The 18,971-nt window shown below is 40.2% G+C and overlaps 1 protein-coding gene across 1 annotated transcript; it reads right to left on the bottom strand.

Moving 5' to 3' along the window:
- Positions 1 to 535: 535 nt before the first annotated feature.
- Sec31 (COPII coat complex component secretory 31) lies at positions 536 to 18,779 on the bottom strand (the record flags this gene model as incomplete). Its single annotated transcript, XM_076206406.1, is given in 11 exon segments — positions 536 to 622; positions 2,345 to 2,569; positions 2,917 to 3,093; positions 3,363 to 3,494; positions 5,093 to 5,288; positions 7,077 to 7,288; positions 8,456 to 8,558; positions 11,202 to 11,332; positions 13,307 to 13,502; positions 13,813 to 14,022; positions 18,664 to 18,779. Coding segments are annotated over 10 exon segments (1,659 nt in total), but the record flags the coding sequence as incomplete, so codon positions are not given.
- Between the last annotated feature and the right edge of the window lie 192 nt (positions 18,780 to 18,971).

The raw sequence follows: 18,971 nt of genomic DNA, 5'->3' as shown, positions 1-18,971 counted from the left end.
GACAAGGAAACCAAGACAATCGAGAGGAGTACAGAAACTATTGTTGGACTGGATAAAGGCCTTCCTAGGTAAAGAATCGTAAGAACAACTGAACGGGTTTCGGGTTTTTACTTACTTGATAAACGAAATTCATTCACCTACTTCAATTCTACTGCCAAGACCAAAATCTACTATGACAACCAATGAAAACTATAAGAGGGTTATTACAACTAAAATTTCAGTTAATAAGATTTTTTTTTACTTTTGTTGTTCCATTTAAAGATCAAAGGTACGAAGCACGTACAAAAGTACGAAGTGTCACTCACCCTTGGGCGAACCACTGTCCAGCTGTAGAAAGGCTGAATATGGGAACAGACGGAAAAAAACAATAAAACCCGAAGAGCTATAACAACCTTAGCTTTAAACAGAAAGGACAAGAGCAAAGTACAATGACAAGCATAAAAAAAAAATAATAATAAAAAAATAAATAAATAAATAAATAAATAAAATAAATAACATTTAAGTACAACAATGAAATCCTTTAAAATTATATTACCTCTGGCTCTGGGGTCTTGTCAAAGGACTGGGCGGATGCAATCATTTCAAACTGTTCACTCGGATCTAATGAGCCTGTGCTTCCTTCCTGTAGAAAGAAACGTTAACGTTCATTCGATCCAGTTGGGTTACGAATCGTCTAGATCAGAAAATTCAAAATTTACAAACATCAAGCAGACACCAACACATCAATCCAGTTGCCCAAAGTCTCTTGCAGGAGATACATAAATTACAGATAACTGGTAGGAACTGCTGGATGGGTGGGTGTACGAATCACTTAAGGAAGGGATAGTGTCCGTTGGAGTATAACAAGACCAGAGTTGTGGTTCCCTAGACTGCCTGTCCGAGGAGTCCCGTCTCCACAAGGAATGCCACGGCCGAAACGGGGTTTTCCCACAAATCCTTTATGGAGTGTATGATGTGTTGTTCGCGTGTGTGACTGTGTATAATGCAGTCTTCCATGACGTGTTGAATAGTATGGGGTGAACTGTTACAGCCTGGGTATTTGTCCACAATGCAGTCTTCCAGCCTCTTCTGGTAGCTTAGAAGGGCTGGGTGGTAGCCGCATCGCAGTCTGGCCAGGTGGACTCTGTCCTTTTGTGGGAGAGAGGATTCAGAAGGATGGATATCAGGGGGTCTGGCATGCAGCAATGTGTTGACAAGATTAGAGTACCGTAGACTGCTTCTGGGTCAATTTGATTGTGCATGGATGATACTTTGATACAACACAATGGGATGGGGTGCATTGGAGAGAGGTTGTGTGTGGATGATATTTTGATACAGCCTGGAGGGATTTTTCCCTGTCTCTTCTATTTTCTGCATGAAGGGACAGAGAAGGGGGGTGGGGGTTGCTGATTAAGTGAAGCAGCCTTGCCATGGATGTACTGTGTCTTGCTGCATTGCTTCTGACCTGGGCAGTGTGCAGGATACAGATGATGGTTCATCCAAGAGGAGGAGGAGGAGAAGAAAAAAGAAAAAGAGGAGGAACAAGTGGTGGAGGGGAATGGATGTGCCTTTGACGTGGCTACCTCACTTACAAAGGGGGAAAAGCCCTTGGTATATGGATAGATAGGTTCAGTTTTGATGCTGGGTGGTGTCTTGAATGTAGTCATGCTAGTGTGGTTCTTGGTTGCTGTGGAAGGGATTTCTCCATTGGGTTGATGTCAAATGGGAGTACGGAGTTATGGTCTTGGTCTCAGAGTGCTTGTTTTATGTTGGGTGAGCATATTTTCATTTAGATCAATACACTTGTTTGTAAAATGGTATTAAATGCTTAATACTGTGTACTCCTTGACAGTGAACCAATACTTTGATAAATGAAGTGGAAACAGGTCATTTAGTACAGATGTAACTACAAAATTACTTCCTTTAAAAAGAACCACTTCAAAACTTCCCTCTCATTAAACTGGTATTCTAATGTTATACGGTAATGACGGTCGTCTCAGATTTCATGAACTGGAAACCTGAAGCCCTATCGTGGCTGCCAACGGTCCGCAGGCTCGTATGAAGCCCTATCGTGGCTGCCAACGGTCCGCAGGCCCGTATGAACCCCTCTGGGATGAAACATTTGACTGTTGTCTGTTGCATTAGTGTGAGACTGTTTCTATGTCATCAGTTTAATGTAGTTACAGGAAGGCAGTTGCCAGCTCTCCTTGTGTGAAAAGGTGGAGGGAACATAGTTAAGTTGATAGAGACTTTGGGTTTGGTCTCAAGATTGTGTGCACTTCAGATGGAGGCGAGAATGTTGATAGGTTATTAAGAGAGACAGGAAAGATACGATTCACTGTGATGGAAAAAAAAAAAGTCTTACAGTGGTACCCAAGGTGGCCATTTTATCAGCAAGTTCCTCGGCACTAACTCCAACATTTCCTTCCATAGGTTCTGGCTCTGGCTGTGGTTCCGGTGCTGGCTGTACTTCTGGTTCTGGCTCCGGCACTGGCTCCTCAGCTATTTTCGACTCCCCAAAGCCCAACAGGTCCTTATATCGAAGGCGTGGGGAAGCATCAAAGCTGGCACCAATGAAACTCCATAGTTTCTGAAGATGAAAAGCAGTATACTCATTATTAATAAACATAGAGGCTATGCAGATATAAATGTAAGCATCATTTCTAATATTGCCTATTCTACATTTTTCAAGATTGCTTCTTTCTCATACACCAAATACTACAGGAAAGAGAGAGAAATGGAGAAAGGGAAAGAAAAAAAACAAGATATGCAGAATGAGAGGAACAAGTAGTAGTGGTAGTGGCAGTCATAATCAACATTTTAAAAGTCCACATGTTAGTCACAAAATATACCCTAAATTTTTCATGTATACAAGCAAATTAAATTTGCCCCTTTTTCATTCTATCTACCACAACACAGTTATTAAGACTGACATACTTGTTCATGGGTATCCATTGCATCTGTGGCCTTAGCCTCGCAGTACGACGACAATTCCGTCTGGGATAGGGCCTGTTCTAATTCCTCACTCCGTTTGACGAGTTCAGGTTCAGTGATAACTTGCGATATTGTCACACTTCGAGACGATGCATTCCAGGACACTAACCTGCCTCCAAACTTAGGCAGAGAAAGAAAAAAACAATAGGTGAAGGAGGAGGGTGTTGATGGGCTTTGGCGATGGATGGTGGGAAAACTATCATGTTCCACATCCATCTCCTAGGGTCCCCTATCGCTGGTCCCATTTTAAAGGATTGAAGTCTGTTTGTCCTCTACAACAGTGTGAAAAATTGTGTACTAATATCTGCTTTTCCAAAACTTGTATGGGATAATGGGACATGATCTCTTGCAAAAATCACCATAAATAATGCAAACAAATTTACACTCACTGAGAAGCCAGCTCCTGCAGGTTTTGGGAACCATTTTGGAGGTCTTTTGAGCTGAATATGCTGTGCCTGAGTAGTTTGTGGGGCCTGACTTGGGAGCTCCATTCCTGGGAAGGAGTCTGCAATCTGTGAAAACTATAAACAAAAAATAATTTCAATTAGTATTGACTTCCATGTTTGAAAATATTTCCATTCCTCTGTGTGTGTGTGTCTGTGTGTGTGTCTGTGTGTGTGTGTGGTGTGTGTGTGTGTGTACACCTGTATTCACCTAGTTGTATTTTACAGGACGAGAGCTATGCTTGTAGTGACCCATTTTCGTATCTCTCCACATCCAATTTATTCTTAAAATTGTGTATAGTTTTGGCATTCACTGTTTCTCCATGTGTGTGTGTGTGTGTGTGTGTGTGTGTGTGTGTGTGTGTGTGTGTGTGTGTGTGCGTGCCTGCGTGTGCGTGTGTGCATGTGAGCGCGCGTGTGTGTGTGCGCGTGCCTGCGTGTGCGTTTGTGAGCGTGTGTGTGTGTGTGTGTGTGTGTGTGTGTGTGTGTGTGTGTGTGTATGTGCGTGCCTGCGTGTGCGTGTGTGCATGTGAGCGCGCGTGTGTGTGTGCGCGTGCCTGCGTGTGCGTTTGTGAGCGTGTGTGTGTGTGTGTGTGTGTGTGTGTATGTGTGTGCGAGCGTGCGTTTACCTAGTTGTATTTTAGGGGAAGGGGAGCTATGCTCGTGGTGCCCCGTCTCCATATCTCATTTTATCTAGACTGTCTTTAAAATCCATTGTGTGTGTACTCTTGGTAGTGAATGACATGGACACAAAACATTTATGGTAATCCATCATGAATAAACATTTCTTTTCCGTTTTACTTCTGTTACCACATCAACACTTCTGATATAAAATTGTTCCAGTCCTCCATCATACTGCTTGGGTCAAGCACAATACACGAAAGCACAGTTCTCCAGCAGCAGTGTGACAACCAGAGAGGGTTTAACTTCTCCCCCTCCTCATTTACTCAAAATAATTCATGAAATTGATAACTGGAACTGATAATTCATGAAACTGAAACTTACAAAGGTTACTAATGGAAGAGCATACTGATAGACCTTTTGGTCCATAACTAGGTCATATGAATCATCCTTCCAAATGTTTACAATCTCCCTCCATTTATTTGTATCTTTTGAATCAACTCCCTCCTAGCTTTAGAGGTCTCTCTTCCCTGCTCAATAGACATTCCAAGTTCATCTAAAGCCTCCTTCATCCCATCCGTCCGACTCTTTCTTTGTCTTATTCTTGGGCTCAGTCCGACCACTTCAGTTTCTTTCCACACTTTCTTTCCATACCCAATATGAGCCCAAACCATTTCACCACTCTCGAGTCAATCATATCCAAAAGATTTCTTTCAACTCCAAATTTCTCATTTAATCCATTCTCGAATACTATTGATCTATTTATATGCCAGGGGCTTTTTCCCCCTTACAAGAGAGGTAACCAAGTCAAAAGGCAAGTACCTATTTCCCATCCACCACCCTTTCCTCCCTCTTATCTTAGCTCCTCATGGATGACAGGTCATCCCAATATCCCGCCCACTGCCCTGAATCAAAAGCAATACAGCAAAACACAGGACATCCAGATCAAGGCTGCTTCACTTAATCGGCAACCACCCGTCCTCTCATGCAGAATATTATTTATCATAAAGCTAGATACCATAGATTGGGACACAACAGGACTTCAGTTTCCTTACCTTATTATTAGTGACGGGTGGGAGGCCCCCTCCGAGCAACGAGTACACAGAGACCGATCCGTCGATGGACGAAGTCGCAATAAGGGTCGGGTCCCGGGGACACCAAGCAAGATCGTGACTCCATTGGTTGTACTGCGGCAATTCACACACGATTTCTCCAAGCTTATCATTTATATTTGGATTCCAAACTAGAGTCCTGGAATTAAGATATAGCTACTTAGTGGATTATAATGGTAAAGCATACAAACATGATTAATCTAAATACCTTCCAGCATATTTCAGTTTATACAAATCAATTTAACTATCACATATGATCACTGTGAATACTTTATTTCTTTCACAGCAAACAAAATAGTATAAAAAAAAGAAAAAAAAGTGTATGTATATATGTGTATACAGTATATATATATATATATATATATATATATATATATATATATATGTATATATATATATATATATATATATATATGTATATATATATACACTCATGCCTCGATTTAATGGACTAAAAGGGGGGAACATCGGTCCGATATACCCGATTGTCCGAAGTTTCCGATACTACTGTATTTCAACGATTACGTTACGAAAAAATGAGGAATGAATACAGTACGGTACTTTTACTTAAGAACACTATCCAATCTGTTAGTGTAAATACCTGGGATCTGGCCCAAAATTTTCACCCCAAGAGTACCAAATCCAAAATTTTCATCAACCGAATACTTCAGCGAATATTGGGTAAGTTGTTCCTTTTGTTTATGAATATCAGACACAGTTCGTTTCTTTACTCCATATCATCTTATATACGGTACCGCCTACGTAGGCGGCATGAGGAGCAAGTGGATACGCGAGGCTGCCATATCGGCGTCTTGATTATATTTATTGTAGTTGCCCCTGCGTAATGACATACTCTCAAAACTGTCTTCATCACATTTTCTATGGTTATCAAAATTCACGGGTGAAAGAGAGAACGATCGATATAAGCGGTGACTTTTTTATGATGCGAGTATTATGACGCAACATCGTACGTCTGGCAGCTAATGCTGCCCGCGAGATTTTGGCCTGGAGTGAAGTGGATATTCATCACACACCTGCTTCACCGACACTCCACTTTCCAACTTTTTAATCAACTCAAGCTTCTGTGACACTGTTAAATTGACTCTTTTCCTCTTTTCTACAGGATGTACAGGTGCCATGGTTAAAAAAAAACTGTTGAATTATTTCACAAACAACACACAAAACAGGGCCAAAAAGGTCGAAAAACACGGACCAAACAGCTCCACGTGTTCCGGCACAGTTGTAAACAAAGTGACCATAGGTCATCTGGCGGTCAACTGCGGAAACATCGGACCGCGTCCGGTCACTCCGAACGATCCGGAAGCTACAGATTTTGTCGGTTGCATCCGAAATCTGTTAAAGTGAGGTCCGTTAACTCGAGGTACGAGTGTGTATATATACAGACGCTCCTCAACTTACGTTTTAGTTACGTTCCGAACGGCCAAACGTAAGTTGAAAATGAACGTAAGTTGTTACTGTACTATACATCCGTAAATTCTATTACCGTATCTTATAAAACACCCCTAAATCATTAATTATACACATAACATTGTAAAATAATAACATCAATTTCAAATAAATTAAATTCAAGCAACATAAATTGAGATGGTGGATAAGGAGGGGGAGGAGGATGATGATGATGAGGCAAGGCACGTTCATGCTGTCGTTTGTGCCATGTAAATAATGGACTCAGCGTCATGTGTATTGTTTGAACTACAGAGAGCTCGCTAAACTAAAAAATTCACTCAAAAAAATTTTTTTTACAATTTTTTTTTTTTTGCAGTCAGTTCAAACGTAAAATCGAAAAAACGTAAAACAAATGAACGTAAGTAGAGGAGCGTCTGTATATATACACACACACACACACAAACTAAAAAACATGAAAGTTAATTAACCACTCCTCTTCAATCAAGCCACATGAACTCACTTATTATCTTTGCCAGTGGAAATAAGAAGGTCAGAGTCATGTTGACACCACTGTAATGCAAGAATCCCTTGCTGGTGACCTTCCAGTGTCCGCACAGGAGAGGCAGAGTACCGCAGATCCCAAAGCTGCACCACAGGACTGCTGTCATCTTCACTAGCTAAAACTAGTTGTGTAGCCACAGTGGGATGCCAACTTATAGTTTTTGCTTTTACCTGAGAAAATTATGGAATACACATATACTGTCATCCAGTAGGAGCCAAGATAAGATGGAGGGAGGGGGTGGATGGGAGTGGATTTTATGCCTTTGTATTTGGCAATATATATATATATATATATATATATATATATATATATATATATATATATATATAAGGTAACCACTTTAGAAAATAAACAAATGGAGCAGAGCGCTTTCGTATATTACACTGAAGATGTATTATATGAAAGCGCTCTGCTCCTTTTGTTTATTTTCTACAGTGGTTACCTTGCATTTATAAAACAAACATTCCTAGTGTTGTTATTGCATATATATATATATATATATATATATATATATGACTAATCATCACAACATGCATCTTTAAAGATGCAATCAAACAAATTTATTCTATATAGGGAAACTTCATTGTCTGGAGACCATCACTGTGTAACTGCAATTGCTGGTCCTACATGATGCTGGAAAGAGTCATCTTCCCACTCCCTATTGTCAAAACCCATCAACACCCTCATCTCTACATAAAAGAACAGCATAAGGTGCTATAACCACGTCCCCACACCAAGCCAAGGTCCTTCTTGCCAACTTTCAACTATTTTCCCTCCATTTGTTCATGTAACAAGACCTATCCCAATGTAACCTTTCCCTTCTTCCCCTTAACCAGGAAGGTCTTAGAAAAACATATTTTGTTACTACAGTAGGTCCTCTTTATACGGTACATATGTGTTCCTGAAAACCTTACCGCAAATTGAAATTACCGTATACCAAACCCATTATAACATGTAATAATAGGATATGGCGGACGTACCTTCTCCCTGCTCTTTCCTCTTCAACACACAAGCAGATACTGTATCTATGAATTTTTCTTACCGTAAATAGAATTGAGGGTAGTAATTACCAAATTCTGTAATTGTGAATTTACTGGATAAAGAATTACCATATAAGGAGGCCTCACTGTATAAGAAATCAAACCTATTGATAGGAAAGTGAGAAGGAAGAAAATTGTATAATGGGGTCCCAGCAATGATGTTCAGCAGTTATAGTACCATATTTAGCAGAATTTTTGGTTATAAGAGTGATCCTTTGGGGGCTCACAGGATTGTAAGAAATAAAAACTGTAAAACTCCCTTTATAAGAGGAACCTTTTGGTATGTATTTTACTCACCCTGGACACAGATTCTGAAATTTGGATAATTGATGCATTCTTCTTCAGATCCCAGACTACACATCTTCCACCATAAGTTGTTCCTAATATGTGCTCCACTTGCCTATAAAGGATAATAACTGTTACTATAATATTAGCTAATTTTAGCAAGTAATTTTCTTGCTGGTGAGGCTATTTAATGTTTAAGAGAGAGTAGAGTGCTGGAGGACTGGAGAAGGGCCTGTATAGTTCCACTTTACAAGGGTAAAGGGGACAAGTATGGGTGTACAAGTTTTTGAGGTATTAGATTGTTAGGTGTAGTTGGGAAGGCTTGTGTGCGTGGGGGGGAGGGTCTTGATGGGGAGGATTAGAGGGGGGAGCAGAGGGAGTGGTTGGTAAGGAGTGGTGTGGATTTGGGATAGGTGGGGGTTGCATGGATCAGATTTTTATGGTGGGACAGATGTGTGGGGTGGCTGTGAGAAGGGGTGGGGATGTTTTTTTGGCTTTTGTGGATTTGGAGGGGACGGGGGTACTCTGGGGGTTGTTGCAGGTCTGTGGGTTGGGAGGAAGGCTTTTGGGAGCAGTCAAGAGTTTTTGTGAGAGTGGTGGAACGTGTGTTAGGATTGGAGGTGGGGAGAGCGAGTGGTTTGGGGTGGGAGTAGGGGTTTGTCGGGGATGTGTTGTGTCACCCTGGCTGTTCAATTTGTGTATGGATGGAGTGGTGCAAGAGGTGGGTGATGGGTTCGGGGTTGGAGATGATTGGGGAAAGTGGAGAGGAGTGGGAGAGAAGCCAGTTGTTGTTTGCTGATAACACCGCACTTGTAGCAGGATCAGAGGAGGGATTGAGGAAGTTTGTGACAGTTTGGGAAGCTGTGTGAAAGAAGGAAGTTGAAGATAAATGTGGGTAAAAGTAAGGTGATGAGATATACAAGGGGAGAAAATGGCAGCAGACTGGAGGTGAGTATTTAGGGAGAGAGACTGGAGGATGTGGATAGTTTTAGATACTTGGGTGAGAATGTGGCAGGAAGGGGAGGAGTGCGGGGGTTGAGGTAGAATGTAGATTGAGAAAAGCGAGTAAATGCCTTGATGGATTAAAAAGTGTAATGAGAAATAGACATTGGATATAATAGAAGAGTGGAAGATAAGGTGGTTTGGACACGTTATGAGAATGGAAGATTGGAGGTAACCCAAGACAAATGCTGGAATGGGTACCCACAGGTAAAAGACCTGTAGGGAGACCCAGGACCAGATGGATTAAAGGTGTTGAAGAAGCATTAGAAAGAAGAGACACAAACTTACCAGAAGTAAAAGAAAAAGAGACCTATGAAGATAGAGACGCATGGAGAAGAGGTCTAGTGAAGAGCTGCCGCTGACAGGATTATTCCTACCAGGCATAGGGTGAGAAAGGTGAGAAAATGAGAAATAGACATTTGGGAATGGATGCTAAGAGGAGATTGTATGAAGGAGTGATTGTGCCAACAGCACTGTGTGGGGCAGAAACATGGAGCAAAAGAGAGGAAGAGAGGAGTTTGAATGTGTTTGAGATGAGGTGTCTGAGAAGTATGATGGGGATTACTAGGGTGGATAGAGTGAGAAATGAGGATGTGAGGAGGAGAACGGGTGGAAAGGGAGTTGGGAGACAAGGTTGATGAAAGAGTATTGGGATGGTTTGGACACATGGAAAGAATGAGTGAAGAAAGACTAGTAAAAGAGGTGTGGAAGGCAGAGGTGGAAGGAGTGAACATGAGGGGGCGACCTAGTATGAGATGGATGGTTGGGGTAAAAGGGGCATTGGGAGAGAGGGGAATGTCTGTTGAGGAAGGATGGGAGAGGACAGAAGATAGGGGTGAATGGAGAATGGTTGTGTATGGATGATGCTGTGATGCATGAGGGGGAGTGGGTGGGGGATGGGGATGAGGGAGTATGTGTGAAAAATAAATTGACAGAGCCCAAAGGGATTTCTCCCCATCATCTTCTCATTTTCTGCATGAGGGGACACAAGGGGGGGGGGGTGCCAATTTAATGAAGCAGCCTTGCTGTGAATGTGCTGTGTCTTGCAACACTGCTTCTGACCTAGGGCAGTGGGCGAGATGCAGGGATGACCCATCATCCAGGAGGTGCCAAGATAAGATGGGGTGGAAGAGGGTAGTATGTTAAGGATGGAATGGGTGGGAGTGGTTTTTATGCCTTTGTTTTTTGGCTACCTCTAAGGTAAGGGGGAAAAAAGCCTTTGGTATATGTATGTATGACTGTCACTGTCATAAGTTACATAATTTTTCCTCAACTTACATACTGAAGGCCTTTTCCCCTTATTCATAAGGGTGGCCTAGTCAAAGCCCACACACATACTAAAGTACATAGCATTCCTAAAGAAAAAGAAAAAAAAATAATTTATTTTAGAATATTCCCAGGAATATGAGTGTGGTCCATTACATCTTGTGGGTAGTGGATTGCATATTTGCCATTCAAACAATTGTGCATTGAAACCCATATCATACCTTGTACTCTTTAGTAGTAAGGAACAGAATCTATACCAGTTGTTATAATAAATATAAATAATAAATAAATTCATTTGGCAAAGAATCAATATACAAGAAGTACAGATAATGACAAGAATACATAGTTCAAAATAATAATTGCAAATTGCCGAGGATAACACAAAAAAGCATGTGCGCTTTGGGTAACCAACAAGGCAAATACAGCTGTTTCCCCTTTTGTAACTACTCTTCACACTGAAGGAAAATTAACGAGTCATCAATCAACCTACTTGTTCCATGCCACACACTTGACGTCTGCACCGAGCGAAGCTTTTGATCCTGGAGTCATGGGAGCTGACAGGTCATTTATATCCCATATGAAAACTTCACAGTCAGAGGACCCTGAAGCCAGGAGGTTGGACTGGAAAGAGAGTTGTTAAAGTTACTATGAACATCTACGAAAAGCTAAAGCTATCTATCTATACACATACATACATACATTGAAGAAACCACAGGGAAAATAACCCTGAAGCCAGGAGGTTGGACTGGAAAGAGAGTTGTTCAAGTTACTATGAACATCTACGAAAAGCTAAAGCTATCTATATACATACATACATTGAAGAAACCACAGGGAAAACAACCCTGAAGCCAGGAGGTTGGACTGGAAAGAGAGTTGTTAAAGTTACTATGAACATCTACGAAAAGCTAAAGCTATTTATATACATTGAAGAAACCACAGGGAAAATAACCCTGAAGCCAGGAGGCTGGACTGGAGAGAGAGTTGTTAAAGTTACTATGAACATTTACGAAAAGCTAAAGCTATCTATTTATACACATTGAAGAAACCACAGGGAAAATAACCCTGAAGCCAGGAGGTTGGACTGGAAAGAGAGTTGTTAAAGTTACTATGATCATCTACGAAAAGCTGAAGCTATCTATATACATACATACATACATACACTGCAGAAACCACAGGGAAAATAAAGTCGGAATACTAAACGTTTTCGTCTATTACGACTCAGACGAAAACGTTTAGTATTCTGACTTTATTTTCCCTGTGGTTTCTGCAATATCATTTAGTCACGCATTATTGTGATTATTTTTGCGACATACATACATATACCAAAGGCTTTTTCCCCCTTACATGGGAGGTAGCCAAAAGACAAAGGCATAGAAACCACTCCCACCCATTCCATTCCCTACATACTCCACTCCCCTCTACCCTTTTTTTCCCCTTTACAAGGGAGGTAGCCACATCAAATGGGACGTACCCACTCCCATCCACCACCTCTTCCTCCCTCTCATCTTAGCTCCTCTTGGATGAAGGGTCATTAACTAAGGCACCACCACATATTCCATTAGTCTCTTAGAGAAAGAAGAACCAGCCTCCCAGAGACAAAGTTTTATCTGTTCTTCATCTCACTAGGAGGGAAAGAAGCCCTACTGGCTAGCATTCTGTCCCTACACTGAGTCACGGATCATGCCTAAGGGGTTTATGGGTTCAGCCAGTGACTGTTAGGGGCTTTTAACATGATGTCGGGTTCTTATGATTTTCTATGAAAAGAACTTGAAGTTTCAAATCACCAGTTTAGTCAATACGAAAGACAAGACATGCTTGGACCTAAACAGGAAAAACACCTCAATCATCCTGACCTATGTGAAAATATTACGTACGTTCTAAGTCGTTCTGCACTGATTACACATTTACATACCAGACTAGTGATATCTTAGTACATATGGTGGTTGGTTAACATGTCCACATATGTAAAAAAAATCTGTATACTCTTGCTGCTCTATTCATGTTCCTTAGATCCCCTTACACATTTCTTTTATGCAATTAAAGAAAACCTTTTGAGTACCGATTTCAAAATATACTATATTTGACTATTTAAATACAGAATTTTTTGCATGCAAAATATTTAATAATCCCTCGGTTCTATGCAGCTCATCCAAATGGACAGGCCAATAGCCCTGTAATTTTCAAAATGGCTAATATTTGTGATCCCTACGGCATACCATGAGTGATCTGCTCACCTCTGTGTTCACCGTTTTATATTACATATTACACTTAACTCCAGTCTCCTTCATTTCTTGTAACCACACCCTAACACAATTACTACAATGTGGTACCCAATTTAACCCTGTGCATAATATTCTTATCACTAACAACTGACTTCCACACTTCCAAATTATTTGGAGCTAAGTTTGATGCACTGAAAAATATTCATAAAACATCAACAGTTTCTGACTTATCTCACAGATCAAATGGGCAAATACTTCGTCCTGTTCGAACTAAAAACATGAATTGTGTACAACTACCTTCACAACAAATAATGGGTGGAAGAGCAATGCGTATTGGTTTTCTACATTTAAATCTTATCATACTCTTTATTACCTGAAACGGATTGAAGTCTAGTGATATAACTGGTCCTGCATGTTTGCCATCCGTGTTGCTTACACTTCCGTCCTCTCCCTCTAACATCTTATTGGCATCATATATGAAGATTCCTGTGTTGCAGCCGCCAACCACCACACCCTGGGGATGCTGTCCCGTTGCAATTCCATAACTACTCCATACAAGTTTGTGGAAACTGGAAAAAAAATACAAATATTACCATGCATAACATTATCTTTTCATTTCTCTAGATTTTTCAGGGGACTTGTTTCTAAAATAAGTGATATCTGTATAAGTATCAATTTCGAACATTTCTTTTTGAGCACATGGCCTACCTTAGAGAAAATACTGAAATCAAAGCCAAAGTGGGAGGTGTATATTCATTATATATATATATATATATATATATATATATATATATATATATATATATATATAAAAAATCTTAAAGAATATTTTCTTCATTGTGTAGTAGAACAAATTTTCTTTTCGATGAAAAAACTAACCCAGTTGGTACAGGATTGGAGGAAATTTGTTTCATCTCCAGTGTGGCCTCCCCCAGGTTGAGGCCATATATATTCAAACTTGGTGAGCTGAACGAGGAATCGAGCTGTGTAGCTGACGACCCACATGCTAATAATGGGGGGCCAATACTGGCAGGGGACCAAGTGATATTTGATGTCAAATTCACTTCTTTAACCTTCATGGTGGTGTTTCTGCAAGGGAAAATTAAAATAGTTTACCAAAGGGTACAAGAAAGTTTTTGTGGAAATGCAATTGATGTTTATGTTCATTTTTAAGCCGACAACCCCTTAAGCATCAAGCAACACTGGGATAAAAATTTGCAGATACTACAGGTACCAAAATTTCCAGGCACTTTCTAGGTCTCTATGGACAATGAATTTCTAGATTAACCAGGCACAAACCATCAATATATCTTTGTTATACCACATCCACAATAGCATGGTGGAGCAGCTGATCTATACCTAAAAACATCTAGGTCTCTATGGACACTGAATTTCTAGATTTACCAGGCACAAACCATCAAGATATCTTAGTTATACTATATCCACAATAGCATGGTGGAGCAGCTAATCTATACCTAAAAACATCTGACTTTAATTTAAACACTATCAAGATAACTGAAAATCAAGAAATCACAATTGACTCCTTGTACAAATGTACCACATAGAGAGAGCAGGATACCTAGTCCCATCACTGAGTGGCCGTGCTGTAGATGTACTGTCTTGCTATATTGTTTTGGTCCAAGAGTAGTGGGCAGGATACAGGGATGACCTGTCATCCATGAGGAGCTAAGCGGAGAGGGGGGAAAAGGTGGTGGATGGGAGGGGAATGGGTGGGAGTAGGTATGTGTGTTTTGACTTGGCTACTTCCCTTATAGGGGGGGAAGCCCTTGGTATATAGATCGAAGAATTCACAATTAATTCAAAGTTACTGCTATGGAGAGGCATGCATGTCCCATTCCTCATAAAATAAAATTATATGTAAACAAACATTATTCCCTCTTACTTGGGAAGTGACAGAATCATAAGATACATCAAAAGACCTCCTCACCCATCTAAGCATGTTCAGAACAGGGTGGATTGATCTGCCATCTGCCCTTGGCCACACTGCTTACATCAAATATGGTACAGTGAGGAATACCTCCTCCACTACAGGGCCTCACAGCTGAATCTGGCTTATCCACACTTTAACTATACAGTGACACCCCATCCTTGTATTTACCTAGTTGTATTTTGTGGGAAGGAGAGCTACGCTCATGGTGTCCCGCCTATGTATCTCCCAGTGTCTAGTTTGCTCTTACACTCATGAATGGTTTTTGCACACACCATTTCATTGTCCAGTTTGTTCCAAGTGTCCACCACTCTATGTGGAAAACTTTTTTTTTCAGATCTCTTCTGTAGCTATCTTTTTTTTTTTCCATGTCCTCTTGTGCTTCTCTTGTCCCAGTTTAACAAGTCCTCTCTATTGAGTATTTCTGTGCCCTTCATGATTCTGTCCACTCATCTATGAGCAGTGGTACAGCTTTTTTAGTTCATGTCATCTATTCACAATCCATTTCCACACATTTCTCTCAGAGGAAACCAAAGCGATGTTCAGGGAAGCATTTAACATCTTGAAATGCAAAGGCCCTAATGTTCTAAGAAAAACTGGAATGTGATGGCAGATCTAAGTTTTATGAGATGGATGGAGGAGGTGAAAGGGGCTTTATGGAAGAGGGAAATGTCTGTTCAGCAGGGAAGGGAGAAGGCAAACAATTAAGTTTGTGGTACTAACAAACACAAAACTATATATAAAAAATAGTATTAACCCCTTCGATACGATGACGCCTACATAGGAGTCATGAGGAGCAAGTGGGTACGCGAGGATGCCGATGTCGGCATTTTGATTATATATATTGTAGTTGTACCCGCGTGATCCCCATACTCTGTAAACTAGCTTCATCATATTTTCTATGGTTATCAAAATTCACGGGTGAAAGAGAACGAGCAATACAGCGGTAACTTTATTTTTTTATAATGCGAGTATTATGACGCAACGTCGCACGTCTGCCTGCTAATGCTGCCCGCGAGATTTTGGCCCATAGTGAAGGGGTTAATAATGAAAAAATAATAACAATAAAATTGAGTTGTGAGTATTGCCACTGCAATGTGAACTGTGCACTATGCTCAACCACCATGGCAGGCTCGGATGGAAACTCGTCATAACATTACAGTGAACAGCCTTCTTGCTCCCCTCCTAAATGTGGCATTTCTGATGCTTGAAAAAGTAGGAAATACATTCACTAATGTAACCACTAAACCTCGGATACTTATGAAGTTTTGTCTCACCCACTTGCACAACAATTTGTATATTTTTTTCATCTAAATTTTGACAACCCCAACAATTTTCCTTAGTGACGTTTTTCCCACAAATTAATATTAAGGGATGATGAAAAACAAGGCTAAAGGCTATTCCCACTGTGATGGTACAAATAACGAATGGTGCATTATTGGCCGCACCATCACAGTGTCAGCAGTTCGAGGAAGCCCAATTGATGGTACTGTTGTGAGAAACTGATTCTCACTGCTTGGATGATGTGCAATTCCTCGTTGGGCAAGGAGGCTATGTGGTGATTGAGTTGATGACAAAACATCACCACGTTGTACTGGCGATGATATTAGATGATGCTAACATCACAGCTAGCATGTGTGTGGGCCCCTACATAATTAAATCTTGGTGGGGTAAGGATGCTGATGCAAGGGCCTTGCCTGAAAGATCTGGCTAAGCCAGCAGTTGTGTAATGATTATGGCCATTGGCCAAATGTGTTTTGGCATTTTGTCCATAGTCAACCATGTACATCCCAAGATGAAAAGTATGGCCTTAGAGGAAGGTGCCTAGCATTATCGAGGTATCCTTAAGGTTTGGAGACAGATGGATAGACACTTGGCAACTGCTCATAGGCCCAGGTCAATAGCTCTGATTTTGAAACTCCCACAAAACATCACACACACTCTGGCATTCATAATAAAACAAACTCGGACAACTGGTTTGTCTTTTCAACCTAGTGGAAATCTAAGTTCGCACCTTCCTTGAGTCATAGCCCTTGTTCTGAGGACGGAGTGCAACAAAACCATAAAAATAGACATGTATGGAGCTAAGTAGTTGATTAATTATAGGTAAAAATTTACAAAACTACTATTACAAGAGGCATTTTCCTTCGCATAGTATATCACAATAAAACAAACCCAAATAGAAAAAAATTCAACTGCTAATTATACCCTCTCAACTTAGATGAGAGGCTATAATTAGTTGAATTTTTTCAAGTTAGGTTTGTCTTATCCTGACATATACATAGGAAAATACCTGTCGGAATAGTGGTTTTCTTTGTATTCATTAGGCAGACTGCAAGCAAAACATAACCCCATCGCTGCTGACCGAGGCCTTGTAGTACTTCATGATTGATGAATAGGTGTGTGTGGCTTGCCATGTTGGTCATTGGTATTGTTTGTAAACACTGGCTAGTACGAGACTTGCCCCAAGGTGCACTGCCACTCACAGGAACAAACTCCAGTATTGTGTGAACAACAAGTCTAACAAAGCGGGACGAAGTTGCCGAGAAAACGAGACCTTGGTGCTACAACATTGCTCATGTGAACTGTGCTTAATGTGTGGCCTATTTATCATATGAAACACTTACACTGGCTGGAATCTTTTCCGGAGTCCTAAAATTCTGAGACCCTACTTTGCAGCATATTTGTCTATCAATTAGGGAAACATTTAATTTTGTACACAGTCCTGTTTTCCGATGTAAGGTGATGTGCTGATAAACTATTATTCCTTAAATTTTACTGATTAATCATATGAAGTCTAGAATTTATGACAGTAAGATGACACATCTTAGCTTTTCTTGCAAGTACCAAAGATTATTACAAATCCACAAATTGGCAAAACTATGTGCTAAGCAATGCTGTCTGTCCCTAAATCATGGAACTTCTGACAAAAGAAGCAGTTATAGTAGATTTGTTAGTGAGATGTTTATAATAATAATTTTGGCATTGAATCAATATACATCACATGCAGATAATGAAAAGAACACATAGTTTGAAATAACAATAACAAATGCCGAGGAGAACACAAAAAAAAACATGTAAATCTTATTTCCATTGTGTATCTAATCTAATGGGAGGAAGTATCCCAATCCAGTTTGGTCCATACTGTGTTAAGTTGTGTTTTGCTGTGCTGCTTTGGTGTGGAAGGGGGGCATGGTTGACCATTCGACTTCATCCATAAAATGCTAAGATCATTGGGAGGGATGATGAATGGGTTTTGGATGTGACATGTATGTAGTGTTACAAGTGTAGGTGTATGATTTGACCCACTGACTTATAAGTGAGGTACAAGGCCTTTAGATATGTATATATTTGTACCTATAACAAGCCTATTCAAACAAAATACTCCTACTTTCCTTCTGCAAAGCCAAAGACTTGATAGCTTAATGAATATATAATTATATTTCAATCTAATCTAAAATGAATGTGATGAAAGTGACGAACGAGCTGTTGCTGTCAAACCACAAATACCGGGTTCGACGATCTCATAAATAATAATTTGGTGTATGTAAAATTCACTTACTATTTCTGTCCAATTGGCTGCCGCAAATACATTTACACTTTTATTTCTTTAACGGGTGAAATATAGATTGGTGCCACTTTTGATGACTCCCTTTCTCATACACGTCAGTAATTCTTACGAAGAATTAGTCTCCGTGGACACAGTAATTTCACCTAATATTTGAATAATTTACATTCTAAAGGCCATGATTTGGAAAGGCACTTCTAAAATTTATACTTACTGAGTGCGACCTGGTTATACGAGCATAAGTTTATTTGTCAAACCCTCAGTCACAGACCTTACAGCACACACCGCCTATGTCAACTGGACTTACGTGGCTCATCGCAGTGCCATCTTTCAGGGAACAATAATAGTTTTTTCCTCTTATATCAACATCTGTAATACATTTATTAATATAATCTATGTAAATTGATTGATTGGAAAAATTAAGTAATCTTTTTAATAACGAAATATCAATTGATAGTTTCATTGTTGTATGTATCCTCCTTTCATTTGTTGACATCCCACAATAACAGTTTGTGCTTTCGC

This window comes from Oratosquilla oratoria, chromosome 23 (genome assembly GCF_046742065.1).
Source record: "Oratosquilla oratoria isolate Oo_2021 chromosome 23, ASM4674206v1, whole genome shotgun sequence".
In the NCBI taxonomy this organism is placed as follows: domain Eukaryota; kingdom Metazoa; phylum Arthropoda; class Malacostraca; order Stomatopoda; family Squillidae; genus Oratosquilla; species Oratosquilla oratoria.
Note: the sequence above shows the minus strand (reverse complement) of the source record. Positions and strands in the feature narration are given on the sequence as shown.